At 61.5% G+C, this 18225-nt stretch overlaps 8 protein-coding genes across 8 annotated transcripts; 4 read left to right on the top strand and 4 right to left on the bottom strand.

Moving 5' to 3' along the window:
* Window positions 1–143: 143 nt before the first annotated feature.
* Window positions 144–1153, bottom strand: B0T26DRAFT_440022 (uncharacterized protein). Its single transcript, XM_060435039.1, has one exon. The coding sequence runs from the start codon at window positions 950–952 to the stop codon at window positions 332–334; it is 621 nt and encodes a 206-aa protein (XP_060291075.1). The 5' UTR covers window positions 953–1153; the 3' UTR covers window positions 144–331.
* Window positions 822–2399, bottom strand: B0T26DRAFT_725134 (fungal-specific transcription factor domain-containing protein). Its single transcript, XM_060442737.1, has 3 exons — window positions 1552–2399; window positions 1107–1469; window positions 822–975 (listed from the first exon to the last, which is right to left on the bottom strand). The coding sequence occupies exons 1-2, from the start codon at window positions 2088–2090 to the stop codon at window positions 1121–1123; spliced, it is 888 nt and encodes a 295-aa protein (XP_060291074.1). The 5' UTR covers window positions 2091–2399; the 3' UTR covers window positions 822–975; window positions 1107–1120.
* Window positions 2400–2629: 230 nt separating this feature from the next.
* B0T26DRAFT_725132 (uncharacterized protein) lies at window positions 2630–3390 on the bottom strand. The gene is made up of 2 exons (XM_060442736.1): window positions 2758–3390; window positions 2630–2710 (listed from the first exon to the last, which is right to left on the bottom strand). Exon 1 carries the CDS (start codon window positions 3055–3057, stop codon window positions 2845–2847), a length of 213 nt encoding a protein of 70 aa, XP_060291073.1. The 5' UTR covers window positions 3058–3390; the 3' UTR covers window positions 2630–2710; window positions 2758–2844.
* Window positions 3391–3722: 332 nt separating this feature from the next.
* B0T26DRAFT_725130 (FAD dependent oxidoreductase-domain-containing protein) lies at window positions 3723–6191 on the top strand. Its single transcript, XM_060442735.1, has 2 exons — window positions 3723–4831; window positions 4904–6191. The coding sequence occupies exons 1-2, from the start codon at window positions 4181–4183 to the stop codon at window positions 5855–5857; spliced, it is 1605 nt and encodes a 534-aa protein (XP_060291072.1). The 5' UTR covers window positions 3723–4180; the 3' UTR covers window positions 5858–6191.
* A 147-nt stretch (window positions 6192–6338) lies between these two features.
* On the top strand, window positions 6339–7936 carry B0T26DRAFT_655735 (carbon-nitrogen hydrolase; the record flags this gene model as incomplete). Its single annotated transcript, XM_060438646.1, has 3 exons — window positions 6339–6872; window positions 6936–7708; window positions 7879–7936. The coding sequence occupies 3 exons, from the start codon at window positions 6339–6341 to the stop codon at window positions 7934–7936; spliced, it is 1365 nt and encodes a 454-aa protein (XP_060291071.1).
* Window positions 7937–8850: 914 nt separating this feature from the next.
* Window positions 8851–10239, bottom strand: B0T26DRAFT_743471 (uncharacterized protein; the record flags this gene model as incomplete). Its single annotated transcript, XM_060444264.1, has 1 exon — window positions 8851–10239. One exon carries the CDS (start codon window positions 10237–10239, stop codon window positions 8851–8853), a length of 1389 nt encoding a protein of 462 aa, XP_060291070.1.
* A 755-nt stretch (window positions 10240–10994) lies between these two features.
* B0T26DRAFT_725120 (uncharacterized protein) lies at window positions 10995–14593 on the top strand. The gene is made up of 3 exons (XM_060442734.1): window positions 10995–11559; window positions 11660–14089; window positions 14141–14593. The coding sequence occupies exons 1-3, from the start codon at window positions 11328–11330 to the stop codon at window positions 14389–14391; spliced, it is 2913 nt and encodes a 970-aa protein (XP_060291069.1). The 5' UTR covers window positions 10995–11327; the 3' UTR covers window positions 14392–14593.
* Window positions 14548–18141, top strand: B0T26DRAFT_439643 (uncharacterized protein). The gene is made up of 6 exons (XM_060435037.1): window positions 14548–14714; window positions 14775–15026; window positions 15074–15208; window positions 15256–15879; window positions 15940–16509; window positions 16572–18141. The coding sequence occupies exons 1-6, from the start codon at window positions 14703–14705 to the stop codon at window positions 17910–17912; spliced, it is 2934 nt and encodes a 977-aa protein (XP_060291068.1). The 5' UTR covers window positions 14548–14702; the 3' UTR covers window positions 17913–18141.
* The last annotated feature ends 84 nt before the right edge of the window (window positions 18142–18225 follow it).

Genomic DNA, 18225 nt, shown 5'->3' with positions numbered 1-18225 from the left:
CAAAGCGAGGGACTGTCCTACGCGGTTGAGAAATATCTCGAGAGTGATGATGGGTCGGTTGCTGAGCGGCTCGTGGGGGGCAGTGATGTCATGAAGCGCTTCGACAAGGTGGTAGACAGTGTGGACCTGCTTATGAAGCAGATATCGGGTTTATCGTGAGATGGAGATTACTGTTCGACCAAGGCCGGCAGAGGTGATGTGTACGATTGGGTATGGATATTTGTCGGGCTAGATGTCGGGAGTAAATGTCTGGGCGGGATTAGAAGTATTATCAGTGAAGAGCCTGTGCCATATGTCGGGAGTAAATGTCTGGGCGGGATTAGAAGTATTATCAGTCAAGAGCCTGTGTTATGTGTATCTGAAGTGAAGTTGTGAACTGGTGATTAGGAAGGGGGGCAACGGGGATGTGCTCGAAATCGGATATTGGCCCAAACGCCTGCCAGACACACAAGGTTAGCTCCAGCTGAGAAAGCAAAGACGTGGCACCTACCGCAGAATCAAGGTCAATCCAGTCGGTGAGTATCCACTTGTCCCACAGGCCGGCTACGAGGACTGGCTGGATGCGTTCTTTGTCGGCCTTGTCGGCCGGGGTATTACCTGCCGTGGCGGCTGCCGGGGCATGTGTGTGCGACCGTGAATGTTGAGGTGGAGGTGGAGGCGGAGGTGGACGGAGAGGAGCGTTGGCAGCCACCTCCCAATGGGCCCGTAGCGCATCCCCCATTAGCTGTGCGTTGGGCGACTCGTCCTCGTCGCCGCTCTCGTCGTCGTCGTCGTCGTCGTCGTCGTCGTCGTCGTCGTCACTGTTGATGACGACTTGTTCACCGCCAACCATGGCCGCAAGGCTCCCTTCTCGAACTACGGTGACCTGCCGCTCGGTCTCGGCTCTCAGCTTCTGCAGGATCACGGCCCACTTGCGACCCGAGGAATGCTGGTTCGTGTCTTCGGTGAGCATTTTGATGGGCTTCTCAGCAAGCTCTAGCAACCTGGCATCAGTGATGTCGTTTGGCCGGAAACGGGCCCCGGCGAAGAGGACCTTTTGGCGCTGTCGAATATGAGGAAGAACCAGGATGCATGCGGCGGCGCAGTAGGCAATGTGATGGACATACCACAGAGACTAGAACTAGACGCTATCCAAATCACGAGCGAGCCCAATGATTTGCTGGAGAGAATCCCGGCAGGCGACGATGCAGGTCCGTATCTGGGGATCGCGGATCTTCTGCGCCTTGTCATCCTTGGGATACGGCGCTGTGAGAAAGGGGCGGCGGAGGAGGATCTGGGCGTGGCAGTGTGCCAAGCCAAGCAGGGTGGCCTGTCGGCGGAATATGGTGTGCAGCATCGAAGGCTTGTACGTGTTCAAGATGCCAGGCACATGGACCTTCCAGTCGTCGAGCTCCTTGGCGAGCTCCGTGGCGACATCAAACCTGACGGTTTCCGGTATGTCTCGCAATGCGTAGACCTCGCTTCGTATCCTGTCGAGGATGGCATTGAGTCGAGAATGTTAGCTAAGCCTGCCGCACCTAGTGGGACTCGGTGGGACTCGGTGGGACTCACTTGGTGAAGGAGACGAGGCCGTCGATATAGCAATCGCCCTGTGACGGGCGGATGGGCCCTTCGTTGCCCATATCCTCGTCGTTGACGCAGTCGGGTAGGTCCTGGTCGATGGTGTCGGCGGTAAAGTGGCCGGGCCGACCGAAGAACATGCTGAGCTGTCTGTCAAGGACAACTGCAGACCAAAACGTCCGCCTCTGGCACTGAATGCTTGCATAGTCGGGGCGGAAGAAGACGTTGGAGCCGAGGCCTCTGTTTCTGCCGAGCCGACGGTGAAGCCCGATGGCAAAAATCATCTGGACGGTGCTGCTGAATGTGTACCGGGCCTGGGTGAAGCGACACGTGGACAGGAAATACAGAGACTGGAGAAGGCGGGCCTGCACGGATTCTAGCGACGGCTCGGCGGGGTCCGAGTCGGTCAGGTTGAGGGCAGACGAGAAGAAGTTGTCCCCGTTGTGCAGAGTCCAGGCCGCGGGGAACTTGTGAGACTTTTTGTGTTCGATGCCCTTGGCGGGGACGATGGACCCTAGAGCCATGGTCATGAGTGCGATGGCGGCTTTCGAGTGGCCGATGCCTCGCCGAGCTCAAAGCCGGCGCTAGCATTTCTCTGGACCCTCTCGAGCCACGCGTTGACGGTGGGCGTGTGGAGGAAGTGAAAGGTGCCAGTCCAGGCGGTGATGCACTGCTGGTGCAGGATAAACCACACGCTTCGGTCCGGAAAGGTCATGAGGGCCGAATTGTTGAAGGGCAGGTCACCGGCCAGGGGCACTCTGCCGACGGGGCGGACGGGGCGGCCGGGCGGGCACTGGGAGACAGAGGTACTGGGGGCCAGGGTGAGTTTGTGCCAGGGTGAGTTTGTGCCAGGGTGAGTTTGTGCCAGGCTCTGAAGAGGGACAAGAGGGGCGGTGGCTCTTCGTTCGCATATCGCTGGGCTAGCTGGAGGCCGGAAATATCGGCCGTAATAGCAGCCGGTGCGACCCCTCGGCGGCGAGGGCCAGCGTCTGACTCGTACGACTCGGAATGGCCCTCGCTGTCGTCGTCGTCCTCCTCGCCATCGGGCTGTTCGCCATCGGGCTGTTCGCCATCGGGCTGTTCGCCATCGGGCCGTTCGCCATCGGGCCGTTTAGCCGAACCAAGGGGCGGCGGCGGGGTGGTGTTTCGGCTGCCATCTGTGAGCGGCGCCCGATGAGATGAGAGAGAGTGTCTTACAGCCTGATAGTGCAGGTGACTCTGTCTTCAAAACAGTTATCGCAGGGGAACTTGCCCGAGCAGCCGCTGCGGAGTTCGCGGCAGCGGTCACAAGCCCGGGCAGCCCAGCCGCGTTGGCGTGACGATTTGGGCGCGTCGAGGTCGCGACGCACGTTGCGGCTTACCGGGTTCTCGGGCGGCGGAGGCGGCGTTTTGGGGCGGCCCTTGAGGAAGGGCATCTCGTAGGTGCAGCTCCGGCCCATCCCCGTGCCTAACACGTGACCACGTGAGGTGTCGGGGGGGCGAGACGGGAGATGCCATCGCCTGGTGAAGACGACGTACAGTTTGCGCACGGTTGGTAGCCCTGGCATTTCTTGGTCTTGCCGCGACACTAGTCGCAGGCCCGACTGATTCTGGGGCGCTTGGTGCCGGGCGGCGGCGTGGGCTCGCGAGGGACGTGGTTTTTCCTCTTGCGCCGCGTTTTGGGCTGCGGTGGCGGCGGATGACGCGGACGCGGCTCTTAGGGCTGCTGGTACTGGGGGTTTTGCTGGAAGATTTCGTGGTTGTGATGGTGCTGTTGCTGGTGTTGGTGCTGGTGGTGTTGCTAGTGGTGTTGCTGGTGGTGTTGCTGGTGGTGTTGCTGGTGCTGTGGCTGGTGCTGTGGCTGCATCTCGACGTGAGGTGGAGGCGCGCCGGGCACCTGGGCCTGGGCCTGGGCCTGGGCTTGGGCTGCGTGGGCAGTCGCGCTGCCGTGGGCCGCGTTCTCGTCCACGGCCACAAAAGCCTGCACCTGCTGCAGAGCCATGACCATGCTGTCCATGGTAGCGATGGCAGGCGTCTGCCCCAAGATGACCAATGTTCGTGCCGTGTTGATGGGCGGCGATGCACGGTCGACAGACAGTTAGGTTGCAGGTCGCAGTTAGTTGCAGTCGAGTTGCAGTTGAGTTGCAGTCGAGTCGCAGTGAGACGGGAGGGGCCGAATTCATCCCACCCAATGGCTGGCTTGGGATGGCGGTCCAAGCTTGGATTGACCTCGAGGGTACTGTATTTACAGCCTCCGCACCGCTTCCCGTCTCGTTCGAGGCCGCCCCCCACGTTCTGTCTTGAACCATTCTGCCCGGAAACCATTCTGTCTGGAAACAATTCTGTCTGGAAACTAGAGTCGAACCTACAGCACGATGCCGACCTGACACCCGCAACAGAACTCAATTGACCAACTGAACTGAGATTATTCCGGGATACACTGTTGGCAATTCTAACGCTGTCTATTCCGTACAGCACCTCATTCCGCCGATGCTACGTAACCATTTCGTTTCCGAGCTGGGCCTGGACCTAATTGCCAAGAGAGTCCGAAGAAGGATGCAACACCGCCCACGCACTTGACCCGACTCAGCCGAGTCCTGTCTAGAGGAACCAACCTGTAACAACAACAACCAACAGCGACATGGGCGCCGTCATCTCGGGCCTCGTCGGCGCCGTCAAGGGCGTCAAGAGTGTTATCGGTGTCATCCGCGGGCTGTCAGCCGACTACAACGAAGTGCTCGCGCGCGCCAACAAGTCGCCCGGCCTGCCTGTCGCTAACCCCACCGTCGCCTTCTGGCAGGAGGACCCGCCGTTCCCTGGGCTGGTTAACGTGCGGTCGCCCGAGCTGCCGCAGACGGCCGACATCGTCATCGTCGGCTCGGGCATCGCCGCCGCGGCTATCGCCCGGAGCGTGCTGCACGAGAGCCGCCGCACGGGGGAGCCGGCACGCCGCATCGTCGTCTGCGAGGCGCGCTCGCTGTGCAGCGGTGCCACGGGCCGCAACGGCGGGCACATCAAACCGTCGGCCTACGAGAGCTTTGCGCGCCTGTGCAAGCGCATGAGCCCCCAGCGGGCTGCCGAGCTCATCCGCTTCCAGCTGCGCCACCTCGACACGTTCGTCGAGCTGTGCCGGGCCGAGCACATCGACATTGCTGAGTGCCGCGAGGTCGAGACGGCCGACTTCTTCCTCGACGACGACGACTTTTCCAAGGCGGTGGGTCAGGTCGAGGAGTTGAGGAAATGGGTCCCCGAGCACGACGTATCCGTGTTGACGGCCGCCGAGGCCCGCGAGGTGAGCACGAGTGATCCTGACTGGATATGCTAGCATGCTAGTCGCCGGTCTTCTCACACAGCCCGCGTCTAGAAATTCTCCGTCAACGAACAGGTCAAGGGCGCGCTCGCGTACAAGGCCGGCGCCCTATGGCCGTACCGCTTTGTGACGTCCATCTGGAACAAGCTGCTGTCCGACTTTCCCAAGTCGCTCTCGCTCGAGACCATGACGGCCGTCGAGGGCATCGAGCCGGGCAGCGCGGCAGACTTCCCGTACGCCGTGTCGACCAGCCGCGGCACCATCCGCGCGCGGCACGTGGTGCACGCGACCAACGGGTTTGCGCCGCACCTGGTGCCGGGGCTGCGCGGCAAGGCCATCGGGATCCTCGCGCAGATGACGGCGCAGCGGCCCGGCAGGGACTTTCCCGACCTCGACGGCCGGCGGTCGTGGTCCGTCATCTACGGCTCGGGCTTCGACTACGCGACGCAGCGGCCGACGTCGCCCGCCGGCGTGCCCGGCCACGTGCTGCTCGGCGGCGGCTTCAGCCTCGGCCCGAAACAGGGCATGGAGAACATCGCCGTGTACGACGACAGCAAGATGGGCGCTCTCGCCAACGCGCACAACCTGGGCATCATGGCCGCCATCTTCGAGCCCAACTGGGGCCCGCCGCCCGCTGACGACCAGGGCGGCAAGAACTACGTCTGGAGCGGCATCGTCGCCATCTCGGCCGACGCGATCCCCCTGGTCGGGAAGCTGGACCCCCGCGTGGCCGGGCGCAAGGCAAAGCCGGCGCGCAGGACGGACAGCGAACATGACGACGCGGCCGAGTGGATCGCGGCGGCGTTTATCGGCGACGGCATGGTCTGGGCGTGGCTGTCGGGCACGGCGCTGGGCGTGATGATCATGGGATCTGACGAGGAAGAGCTCGCGGCGGTGCCTGGCCGACCCGGCGGCAAGCTGTACGACTGGTTTCCGCGAGAGCTGCTCCCCACGTACAAGCGTGTCAGGAAGATGGATCTCATGGACCTAGCCGAGGAGATTATGTGAACGAGGGCTAGCCTCGCACAGTCTATGTATTTGCTATGGGGTCTTTTTGTAATTGGAATTCTGTCAACTTGTTTCGTGACCGATTCACCTCAGATGGTGCTCGGTGCTCGGGAACAAGAGTGGGAGGGCCCGTTCCCGTGCTTCTTGTTACGCCAGCGGCGGACCGCCACACTGGACCCCCACTGTTTTCAATCTCGGATCAGGGCCCGGTGCGGGGTAGGGGCGCTGCAGACGGGCTACCCCGCATCGCCGTTGGTGGTGTGACCCCTGCTGTCATCATTGTTGTGCATCTCCTCGTTGACACAGAGCACCAGAAGTTTCCTATTTAGCTTGGTCATGTGCTCTGTCTCGGGGGCTGCCCTGGAATCTTGGCCTGGCACTGCCTGTATATTTCTGGGCTAACCGTATATACTTTCCCTGGCCAATTGCTAACTCGTGCAAATCCCGTCCACCGTCTGCTCGTCACTGACTCGATTGAAACATGGCACCGCCCGCACGAATCCGGCTGGGGGCGGCCTCGCCCGGCACCGCGGCCACAACAGCCGAGACGCTGGCACAGCTGGCGCAGATCACACGGCGGGCCGCGGTCAAGGGGATCGACGTGCTGCTGCTGCCCGAGGCCTACATCGGAGGCTACCCGTCCGGAACCGCCTTTGGCTGCGTCATGGGCTCCCGCTCGCGCGAGGGCCGCGACGAGTACCTGCGCTACTTCCAGAGCGCCGTCGACCTGGGCGACTCGGTGGGTGAGGGGGGCGCCGGCGCCGGCGCGGCGTGGCTGAGGAGGGAGCTGGGCGGGCCAGGAGACGCCACTCCGCCGAGAGCCAGCCTGGACGGCAGCCCCGACGCCAAGACGCGCGGCGACGGCACCCGGGAACAGCTCGAGCTGATTGCCCGCCAGACGGGCGTGCTCGTCGTCACGGGCTGCATCGAGAAGGCCGGCGGCAGCATGTACTGCGCCGTCGTCTACGTGTGTCCGCGCCTCGGCGTCATCGGGAAGCGCCGAAAGGTCATGCCCGTACGTCTCGCGAGCGTGCGTCCCTTTGTGTGCAGACTGAATCGCTAACACCGACTCCCACAGACCGGCACCGAGAGACTGGTGTGGGCGCAGGGCTCACCCGCGACGCTCCGCGCCGTGACCACTATCATCCGCGGCGTGCGCATCAACCTGGCGGCGGCCATCTGCTGGGAGAACTACATGCCGCTCGTGCGCCAGTCGCTGTACGCGCAGAACATCAACCTGTACCTTGCCCCGACCGCCGACGGCCGCGACACGTGGCTGCCATTGATGCGCACGGCGGCCATCGAGGGCCGCTGCTTCGTCGTGACCGCCAACATGTGCGTGCGCAAACCAACCGCCACGCACCCCGCTGCAAACGTCACCCACGACAGCAGCAACGGCGACGCGGTCGACGAACTCCCGGACCCAGACCACTTTGGCAGCGGCAACCGCCGCAGCTCGTGCGTGACCGAAGAGGGCTTCGAGATCGCACTACCATCGCCGCCGCCGCCGCCGCCGCCGCCGCAGCAGCAGCAGCAGCAGCCGCGCCGCCCAGCGTCGCAGACAAAACGCCGGCAGTCGGTGTTTGACGAGGACGGCAACGAGATCGTGCTGTGCGGGGACGGCCCGAAGGCGCAGCGTCTGTCAGTGGCAAACGGGCACCAGCCTGCCGCGTCCGCGTCGTCCGACACTAAATTCGTCTCGCGCGGCGGCTCCGCTATTGTCTCGCCGTTCGGCGAGGTGCTAGCTGGTCCGCAGTGGGAGGACGACGAGGGCATCATCTATGCAGATGTCGACTTTGACGACTGCATCCGCGGCAGGCTGGACCTGGACACGGCGGGGAGCTATTCGAGGTAGGCCTCTGATTTGTGTTGATGCTGTCTCTCTGCCTGGCTTTCCATCCATCCCCTGTCCCCCTGTTCGTTGAAAACACTCCATCCCATGATCCGATTCCACCCACGCACCCACGTATTATTCCCATCCAGTCCCCACCTCATCGACAAGCTAACATTCCGACCGCAAGAAACGACTCGTTCAAGTTCTCCGTCGAAGGCCTCGACCTGACGCCGCTGCCGTATTAGCCACGAACGACACGCACTTGTATACGAATATACCGCCGCAATTGACACGCAGCCTTGCCATCGATCTACAGCCACACCTCCAGTGACCATTCCATGCATGCACATGGCGACAACACGCAACACATGCCGGGTCCAAAAGTAGATCGCCGCAGCTGGGTATCACACGAGATATATTTCTGCCCATTATTTCTGGCGCCGACGCCGCCGTACACATGCTCACGCTCTGCAACGGCCCCGTCTGCTCAGACACACCGCTCAGGTGTCTCCCTCCCAGCCCATCACTGGAGGGGCTCGTCTGTAATGTACATGCCTAGGTAGTCCTGCTCCACCCCTAATAAAACAAGATGTGAATAACGAACCCCCGCGGAAATGCCTGCGCCCCATATGGACGGGGGGCTGTGTGTGGACGTGGACAGCCAGCCATTTACCCGCCTTTGTCGTCCGATGACTTTTTTTTGTCTTTTCTTTCCCCCTCGCAAGCCCTGCATTGTCCCCGGTAGTGAGTCCTCTGGGCTAGTCGTAGTGAAAATGAAACTGAGCATACTTGACCACATACGGCAGACACAAAGCCTCGTAGCTTCCATCCCTTCCCTCCCACCCCCCCAACACGTGCATGGAATACAACCAGACCAAAGACACCCACTTCCATGTCCGCACCTGTCCGCCACGTCCTGCCCGCCCGCCGCCTATCCAGACTAAAAAAAGAGAGCGCCGTGTAGCCTGTCCGTCTCCTGTCGATGAAGGGATGAGATGATAGACGAGAAGAGGTGATCCGTAAACCCCAATGAAAACGCAGAACGCCGACGCATAAGAAAACGTAGAACCCAAAGGGGGCTGGGTGCCATGCGGGCGCAAACAAGGCGGCAGGCGCCCACACCGTGCTGCGCCGCAAAGTGCAGAGACGCGACACATGGTCACACCCTCGTCCCAGCGCTGCCGTCCTTTTCGTCGGCGCCGCCGCTCCCGTTGGCGCTCCCGCCGCTCTTGTCGCGCGGGCTGGCCAGCGGGCTCGTGGCCGTGACGAGCCCGCCGCCGATGCTGCCGCTGACGCTATCAGGGCGGCCGTGACCGAGCAGGCCGCTGCGCACGCTCGCGGCGTCGCCTCCCGTTGCTCCTACCCCTGCCCCTGCCGCTGTGCTCCCGCCGATGGTCGGCTTCGCGTAAAAGCTGTTGCGCTCGCTTGCTAGGATTCCCGTGGCTGAGTAGATGCTGGTACGCTCGTTGGCGATGCCGCTGGGGCCGCGGTGCAGGCCGGGCGTGGTGGGCGCCGCGCCGCCGGGCGCTGCGTCCATGTTGGCGCTAAGGATACTGAGGGGCAGCGACTCGCGGCTGCCGCCAAACAGCGACGACGGCGCGAGGGCGCGCACCGACGCGTCCGTGTCGAAGGAGCGCCGGCGCCGGCGCTTCGACGATGACGCCAGCGTTAGGATCGACGCGTTGTCCGTCAGCAGGTTGTTGGCTGTCGCGCTAGCGTACGTCGTCGGGTGCCCCGTCGTCGAGGCCGCGCCGCCGCCGCCGCCGCCGCTGATGACGGGCGTCAGGTGTGCAGGGATGGCCGACGCGGGCGAGCTGGTGGGGAACGGCTGGTTGAAGTGGATGATCTGCGAGTTGGACTGCGACTGGTGCGCGTACTGGTTCGGGCTCGTGCTGCTGCTGTTGCTGTTGCCGCCGTTGGCCTGGGGGGGCGCCGCGCCGTTGGGCGCCATAGACTGTATCGTGGTCAGGGTCGTGGTCAGGGACCGCACAGACGGCGCCGGGGACGAGAAGGTGCTGTCACCGCCGCGGCGCGAATCGATGCCGCCGTTGGCTGTGCGGCTGGTGCCGGCGAGCGACGACGCGCCGTGCGAGAGCGCCGTCGACGTGTGGTCCGTCGAAACGGTCGGCGCCATCGAGCGCCCTCCTGCGGTCGGCGGTGGGAGCCCATCTGTGGATAACCTGACTGACCCGCTCTCCTGATCGATGGATGTGATGCTCGACGACCTGCCGCTGCGAGATGTAGAGACGGAGTAGTGGCTGTCCTGGATGGGAACGCCGAGCCCGACTGGGCCAGACTGGGGGTATGGGTTGTTGCTGTTGTTCTTGGACTGCCGATTTTTGGCGTCGGCGCCGTGCTTCGCGTTCGCCTGCTTCGTGCCATCGCCAGCCGAGCCCTTCAGGTTGGCCAATTTCTTCATCAGCGTCGAGAAGGGCCGGCGGCGGCCGGTGCGGCCTGCGCGATCTGGCATGGTGTCAGCGGTGTCGAACGGACTCAGCGGCGGTGCCGAGTTGCGTCTGCTTCGGAAGGTGCTTGGGAAATGAGGCATGAAGGGAGTGTGGTCAGTCTGCGGCGAGGCGTAATGGAAGCGCGATTGCGCAGAAGTGTAGGCTTAAAAGAGGGGAACAGTACCGTGCGGTTGAGGCGCTGTTTCAGTCATGGCCATGGTTGGGTCGGAGGACGTGGAGGAACAACGAGAGCGGGCAGTGGCTAATTGGGTAGTCGTGCGGCGTAAGTTTCAGTTCTTCGGCTGCCGTGGTCCAGGACGGTCAACGTTTGTTGGAGCAGCAAGGCCAGAATCAACGGTGGATTTGGTTCGTGCAGGAAGCCACAGCGCTGGTCGGTGGGCAGGTGGAATGTCGGGCGGAATGTTTATATGTATTATACCTGTATCGTCTTGCTCGCCGGGGTTGATGCTGGTGTGGTATGGTGTTGAAGTTGGGATTGCGTGCTGCTGTAGCGCGCTTTGTCAAATGGATGTCTCGGTGTCGCACGTTGGGGTGGGAATGCCGTCGGTCGTCCAGCGCAAGCAAGCAGTCAGACGCCGTCCAGATCACCAGGTTGCACTAACCAGATGTGTCCCAAGCGTTCGGATGCCGGGGTCAGGTCGGTCAATGACGAAGCCAGGCAACCAGGGTGATCTTCGGAGAACCCGTGTGAACATGAAGGAAGCTGGGTCCAGGCCAGGGCTTTGGGCCTGGGCAGGCCTATAGCTGCACGTGTGGGGTCACGAGTGCTGTGCTCAGCGGGTTAGTGGTAGGGTTTGGCTTAGGGTTAGGCTTGGCTAGACCGAATCTCCGTTCTTCGTTCTCTGCGCAGTTGAGTCCTGGCCGTGCGATCGTGTCGCGCACGCGTATCTGCCTTTGCTAAACTTTCCAAACTTCCGGTGCTCCTTGTTGCTTTGCTAATTTCAGTTTGAGGCCAGGCCATCTACTACGCACTGCCTGGTGGGTGGTTCACCTGGGGTCTGGTACCTGACTGAAGCGGAGCGGAGCTGGAGCCGAGTCTTCAGGCGCTAGCAACACACCCCAGAACGCCTGCAAGAACACTGCAAAAACACGGCACAACACTCACAGCTTGAAACAAGCGCCTGGATACTGCTGGAAGCGACTGGCGACATGTCAGGTCGGGCACGCCATGTCAATCCGGCCGCTCCCCGGTGATGTCGTCGCGCAGATCAGGTCCTCCAGCGCCATTACCACCCTAAACGACGCCGTGTGCGGCCTGATCCGCAACTCGCTGGATGCGGGCGCCTCAAAAATCAATGTTTCGGTCGACTACAGCCGGGGCAACTGCCACGTCGAAGACAACGGGTTAGGGATCCCCCCGGCCGACTTTGGAGAAGACGGAGGTCTTGGCAAGCTTCACTGTAAGTCCAAGTCTTGCCTCTTTTAATTTTATTTCGTTTCGGTTTTATTTCTACCTATGTTTTGTCTATTCTGGATTGCCAACAGCGTGCACTGGTGCAGACACTTCACGATATCCGCCCAAAGCGGACTGCCATGGCAAGCATGGCGAGCTCGTGGCGTCTCTGGCGGCGCTCTCGCTGCTGTCCATCACGTCCCACCACCACGAGTATCGGTCGCACAACTCCCTGACCACCCACAATGCCAAGGTAATAGCCCGCAACATGCCCGCCCTGCCTGAGCAGCAGATATTGGCTTTCCCGAGTGGCACGCGTGTCACCGTGCGTGATCTCTTTGGCTCTATGCCCGTTCGCGTCAAGCATCGCGCTCTCGAAGCGGAACGGCTGGGCACCGTTAAGAACTTTGACCAGCTGGCTCACGCTGTTGTTGCTCTGTTGCTTGCGTGGCCTCGAGAAGCGACTGTCTCTCTTCGTGATGCACATTCCCGCCGCGCAGTTTCGCTTTCCACGCCTGAGCCTGCAGACCAGACCAGGAGCTCTCAGGCATCTGATAGGATGGTTGCGCGGACCACGAGGCTTCTTGGACAAACTCCCTTGGCAGAACCACGGAGGCCAGAGTCGTGGATATCTGTTGGAGCCTCTGCCGATGGCGTTTCTGTAAACGGCTGCATCTCTTTACTCCCTGTGGCCACGAAGCGCGTGCAGTTCATTGCTCTTGGCGTCCAGCCGCTGGACAACGAAGCAAATTCAAACTTTTTCTACGAAGACTTCAACCGGGCCTTTGCCAACTCGACCTTTGGCGTGGTGGAGGACCTTGACTTTGAAGAGGGGCTTCCCCGGAAGACCTCCGGATTCACGGGGAAAGAGCTGCGGCCAAAACGCGCCATTGATCGTTGGCCCATGTTCGTCTTGCAGATAACACTGGAGGGCGAAATGGAGACCTGTGATATTGAATCGTTGTTTGACGAGAGCCATCAGAAGCTGGCGACAATCGCAAATCTACTCCAGGTGATTGCGCACGAGTTTTTGAAGAAACACCAGTTCCGCCCCAGGGCTGTCAATGCGTTGGACAGACTCGGAGCGTCAAACGGTAGCTCGGCTTTGGCAAGTCAAGCGTCTGTCCCGTCTTCGACATCCTTGGCAACTAAAAGGCAGGCAAGACGGCCATCTCCAAGAGTAGATACGCCGAAATCACACAAGCCTGCGGCGAGGAAAGCTGGAGGGCCTGACACGAGAAGTGCGTCGCCATTCGCGTCCTGGTCTAGAGTGAAGTCTAGACGCCCAGAAAGTGCAGAGCTAAAATATCTTGGCTCAGGCACATCCTCACTAGACAGTGAAGACTCTGCCCAGACAACATCGGAGCCGCGCCACAGCACTGCGAATCCCCTGTTTGGCCGGCCAGGGGGTCTCTTGCGGAAGCCATTTGACGACGACGACGACGACGACGTAGCGGCAACTCCCTCTGCCCAGTCGCAGGAACAAATTGCCGACCAGCCTACCGAGAAAGAGGGCCCCGATACGGACGACACTATAGTCTGGATCGACCGAGCAACCAAGATCAAGTCGCTTATAAACTCGTCGCTTATAAACTCGCGGACGGGCTTCATGGTGAATCGGGGGGACATTGAGGGTGAAGGTATCCCTCGACGTGCGCAGGTAAAGACGGTGCCCAGCCGCAGCTCAAAACCACCAATGGAGGTCCGCAGCAGCCTGGTTTTTGCACCCACCGAGCCCCCCATCCCTTGTGCTCCCCAGGTTTCCGAGCTGCTTGGAATTGAGCAGGCAGGACACGACTGCTGCGGTGTCGAGGGCATCAACGTCGACCTCCCCAACAGCGGCGTCTCGCTGGCCCTTTCGGGGAGGATCTCCAAAGGCTCGCTCCGAAGAGCCGAGGTCATTGGCCAAGTCGACCGCAAGTTCATTTTGGCAAAGATATTTACGGCGCACTCTGACTTGGGGGCTTGCGCTGGGAAGACCGAGCGACAAGACGGCCAGCAGCAATGCGTTCTTGTCCTCATCGACCAGCATGCCGCCGACGAGAGGTGCCGAGTGGAAGGGCTGATGAAGGGGTATTTCGCTCCGGACAACACTGCAGACGGCAATCCGGTGGCGCAGAGCGAAACGTTGGAAAAGCCACTGCGCTTTGATTTACCCAGACAGGAAGGCGAGCTCCTTGGCCGCTTCACGAAGCATTTCCGGCACTGGGGCATATTCTATGGCGTGTCCCGTGCGGCGTCGGCAGTGTCAGAGGATGGCGCGGCCACCGTGGAGGTCCAGAGCCTGCCGCCGAGCATCCTGGAGAGGTGCCGCGTGGAACCGAGACTTGTCGTCGAGCTGCTTCGGAAGCAGGTGTGGAAGCTCTACGACGACCATGTGGGGCTGGCCGGCAGTGGTATGGCTGGCGGCTCGATGGCTAGCGGCTCGATGGCTGGCGGCTCGATGACTTCCGCCGATGCAGAGCACGACTGGGTTCTGAGGTTCCACGATTGCCCAGAGGGAATCTTGGACCTCATCAACTCGCGGTCTTGCCGAAGTGAGTCCCCTCGCCAGATCTGCCCTAGACGAGCCGTGGCTAACACTATAGGCGCCATCATGTTCAACGACGCGTTGACCTTGGATGAATGCTCAGACCTGGTCCAGCGCCTTGCCGGGTGCGCGTTCCCGTTTCAGTGTGCGCACGGGCGGCCGTCGATGGTCCCGCTCCTTGACCTGACTTTCGGCTGCGAGGAGAAGAAGATGATGGTTTGTGGGGAGACGTCGGGCGGTGGGCAGGGGCAGGGGGCAGGGGGCAGGAGTGATAAGCACAAGCACATGGCAAGGTCCATGCTGGGATAGACGATATCAACGATCGCCAAGCCCCTCCCCGTATTTAGACAATGTATCATCTAGAACATTTATCCTCTCATCATTGGTGTTTAAAACATTCCTGAACCCAGGCTGCTGCCTCGACCTCGACTTTGACTTGATCCCCAGGGTTAGGGTTGCCGCGTTCTGACAAGCCACGGCGGGGCGGGAGCTCAAGCTCTAGTGGGTCGGTCAGTCGTCACCAGCGCAGGCACAGCGCCGGGCTCACCAACCAACACCAGACACCAGACAGACACGACGCCAGGGCACAGCAAATCGGCACGCCGGAACAAGATGCGACCATGGCGCTGACGGTAGGATTGATATGTCTTGAACCTCGAGCTTTGTGCGGGGACTAATGCAATGCGACGCAGTGGAGGTCGTTTGACTTCTTCGACGCAACGCAGATCAAAATCGCAGACGACGACACGCGCGCCTTCTTCGAGAGCAACGACATTTCCAGCATTTGCTCGGGCTCCGACAGCCTGTTCCTCGGCAGCTACGATGGCCACGTGCGCATCGTCGGCGCCAGCTGGAAGGTCGTCCGCACCTTTCAGGCCTACGAGACGGGCCCCATCACCCACATGCGCCAGGTCGACGGCACAAGCCTGCTGGTCACCATCGCAGTACGTCGAGCCCCGTTGTCTTCCGACAGCATCTGACAGCCATCTAGGAAGAGCTGAGCACCGGTGACTCGAGCAACGCGCCCGTCCTCAAGGTGTGGGCGCTGGACAAGCCCGTCAAGAAGACGGGCATCCCCACCTGCCTCAGCACCGTCACCATCAACAATGGCAAGAAGCCCTTTCCGGTACGTGTTGCCTGTGTTGTTTAATTGATCCTGCTCTGACGGGGCAGATATCGGCCTTAACTATGACCGAGGACCTGACGCAGCTGGCGGTCGGGTTCGCCAACGGCGCCGTCACCGCCATCCGCGGCGACCTGATCCACGACCTCGGCACCAAGCAGCGCATCATCTACGAGTCGGACGAGCCCGTCACGGGCGTCGAGCTGCATGTCGACGCGGCCCTTACGACCCTGTTCATCGCGACCACGTCCCGCATCCTCAAGCTGGTCATCTCCGGCAAGGGCCACGGCCTGCCCCCGCGCACCGTCGAAGACATTGGCTGCGGTGTCGGGTGCATGGCGGTCGACAGGGCGACGGGCGAGATCGTGGTCGGCCGCGACGACGCCATCTACACGTACACACTCGACGGCCGCGGTCCGCCCATCGCATACGAGGCGCAGAAGAAGCTGATCGCCGTCTACCAGGACTACATTGCGCTGGTCTCGCCGCCCACGCCGTCGGCCGAATCCGACACCCGGCGGCGGTTCTGGGGCGCTGCCGCCGACAGCATCTTCACCTTTACGCTGATACACCCAGACCTCAGGATCGTCGCCCACAGCGAGACTGTGCTGGCCGACGTGAAGCACGTCTTCCAGCTCTGGGGCGATCTCTACACCCTGACGCAGGATGGCAAGGTAAGCAAGTCCCTTGCAGTTTGGTCACCCTGCCGCTGTAGGCAGAGCTGACCCGTCCAGGTGTTCCGCTACCACGAGAAGCCGCTGGCGCAGCGTCTCGAGATGCTTTACCAGCGCAACCTCTACACGCTGGCCGTCGAGCTGGCCCAGAAGTCCGGCATGGACGGCCCACAGCAGAGCATTATCTTTCGCAAGTACGGCGACTACCTTTACCAAAAGGGCGCGTATGACGAAGCCATGACCCAGTACATCAAGGCCATCGACAGCACAGAGCCGTCGCAGGTGATCAGGAAGTTCCTGGACACGCAGCGGATACACAACCTCATCGAGTACCTCGAGCAGCTGCACGACCGCCACAAGGCGACGTCGGACCACACGACGCTGCTGCTCAACTGCTACGCCAAGCTCAAGGACATTGACAAGCTAGAAAAGTTCATCAAGTCTCCGGGGGACCTCAAGTTCGACCTGGACACGGCCATCTCCATGTGCCGCCAGGGCGGCTACTACGAGCAGGCGGCGTACCTCGCCAAGAAGCACGGCGAAAACGACCTAGTTGTCGACATTCTGATAGAGGACTCCAAGGCGTACGACGAGGCGCTCGACTTTATCTGCCACTTGGATCCCAAGACTGTCAGTCTGCCCCTTCCAGTTGACCGAACTACTTGCCCTCTAAGCTAAGCTAACCGATCCAGGCCTACCCGTGTCTGATGAAGTACGCCCGCGTGCTCATCGAGCACTGCCCCAAGAGCGCCACGAAGGTGTTCATCGACTACTACACGGGCAACTACCGTGCCAGGGTCGACATCCCGTCCCCCGTCGACCCCAACCCCCCCGTGGTCAACGGCGGGTTTGCGGCCGGCGCTGCAAATGCGGTCCAGAACCTCAGCAATCTGCTGCCGCTGCCGTACATGAACACGTCGGCGATAGCGCCGGTCGCGCCACAGAGCGCCAAGCTGACAGCTGTCGGCGAGGCCCCCTTTGTCCTCAAGCCAGAGGATGTGCCGGTGCCCAGCTACACGCCGCCCCGCCCGCGCACGGCATTCTCGTCGTTCATCGACCACCCCGACGAGTTCATCGTCTTTCTAGAAGCCCTCGCGAAGGAAGACACGCTTCCAGAGGCTGACAAGACCGACGTATACACGACCCTCTTCGAGATGTACCTGCACAAGTCTAACGAGAAGAAGGGGGCGCAGCACCGTGAGGAGTGGGAGCAGAAGGCAAAGGCGCTCATCGAAGGCACGGGCCACGAGAAGCGGCCGATCGAGAACTCCAACGTGCTGCTGCTGTCGCACCTGTCCGACTTCCGCGACGGCACGACGCTCGTCAAGGAGCAGTCGGGGCTGCTGTTCGACATCTTCCGGTCGTACACATCGGCCAAGGACACGCGCGGGGCCATCAAGGCGCTGCGCAAGTACGGGCCCGAGGCGCCGCAGCTGTACCCGGCGGCGCTGTCGTACCTGACGTCGGACGCGCGCGTGCTGGACGAGGCGGGGCCCGACGAGCTTGCGGGCATCCTCGACCGCATCGACCGCGACGGGCTGATGGCGCCGCTGCAGGTGGTGCAGGCGCTGAGCCAGAACGCCGTGGCCACCATGGGCATGATTAAGCCGTACCTGGCGAGGCGCATCGAGCGCGAGCGGCGCGACATTGCCGAGAACCGGCGCGACGTGGCGGCCTTCCGCGCCGAAACGGACCAGCGCCGCGCCGAGATCGCCGACCTCGGCAGCAAGCCGGCCGTGTTCCAGGCCACGCGCTGCCACCAGTGCGCGCTGCCGCTCGAGCTGCCCGCCGTGCACTTTCTGTGCAAGCACTCATTCCACCAGCGCTGCCTGCGCGGCGGCACCGGCGTTGACGGTGAGTGCCCGCTCTGTGATAGGGACAATGCGACGATCCGCGCACTCAAGAAGAGCCAGGACGAGAACGCCGAGCGCCACGAGCTGTTCCGTGACGATCTCGACCGCAGCGAAGACAAGTTTAGGACCGTCGCCGAGTGGTTTGGCCGGGGTGTCATGACGGCGCAGAGTCTGGAGTAGCTGCCGTGGGGGTGTGCGTTTGCAAGTCATATTTATATAGCGTGGTGAATGAAAAGTGAATGGAGAGATGATTCAGCCTGTGCATGCGTTTCCTGGTCGTGTTTGTCGTGTTTTCAAGGACTGCTGGGAACATTCCATCTCACGCCACATCGTATCGAAAGTGGCAGAAACACAGCAAAGGCAACTGCAACAAGGGAAACACTACACCTAAATCAAACTCTTGAGAAATCATGCGGCAATATTAATACATGGTGTTACATACATACATTATTTACACATGTAATCCACAGGCTTTCACATGTCGTGCTTGAGG

This window comes from Lasiosphaeria miniovina, assembly GCF_030549165.1.
Source record: "Lasiosphaeria miniovina strain SMH2392-1A chromosome Unknown B0T26scaffold_7, whole genome shotgun sequence".
NCBI lineage: Eukaryota > Fungi > Ascomycota > Sordariomycetes > Sordariales > Lasiosphaeriaceae > Lasiosphaeria > Lasiosphaeria miniovina.
This window is presented reverse-complemented; position numbering and strand designations above follow the sequence as displayed.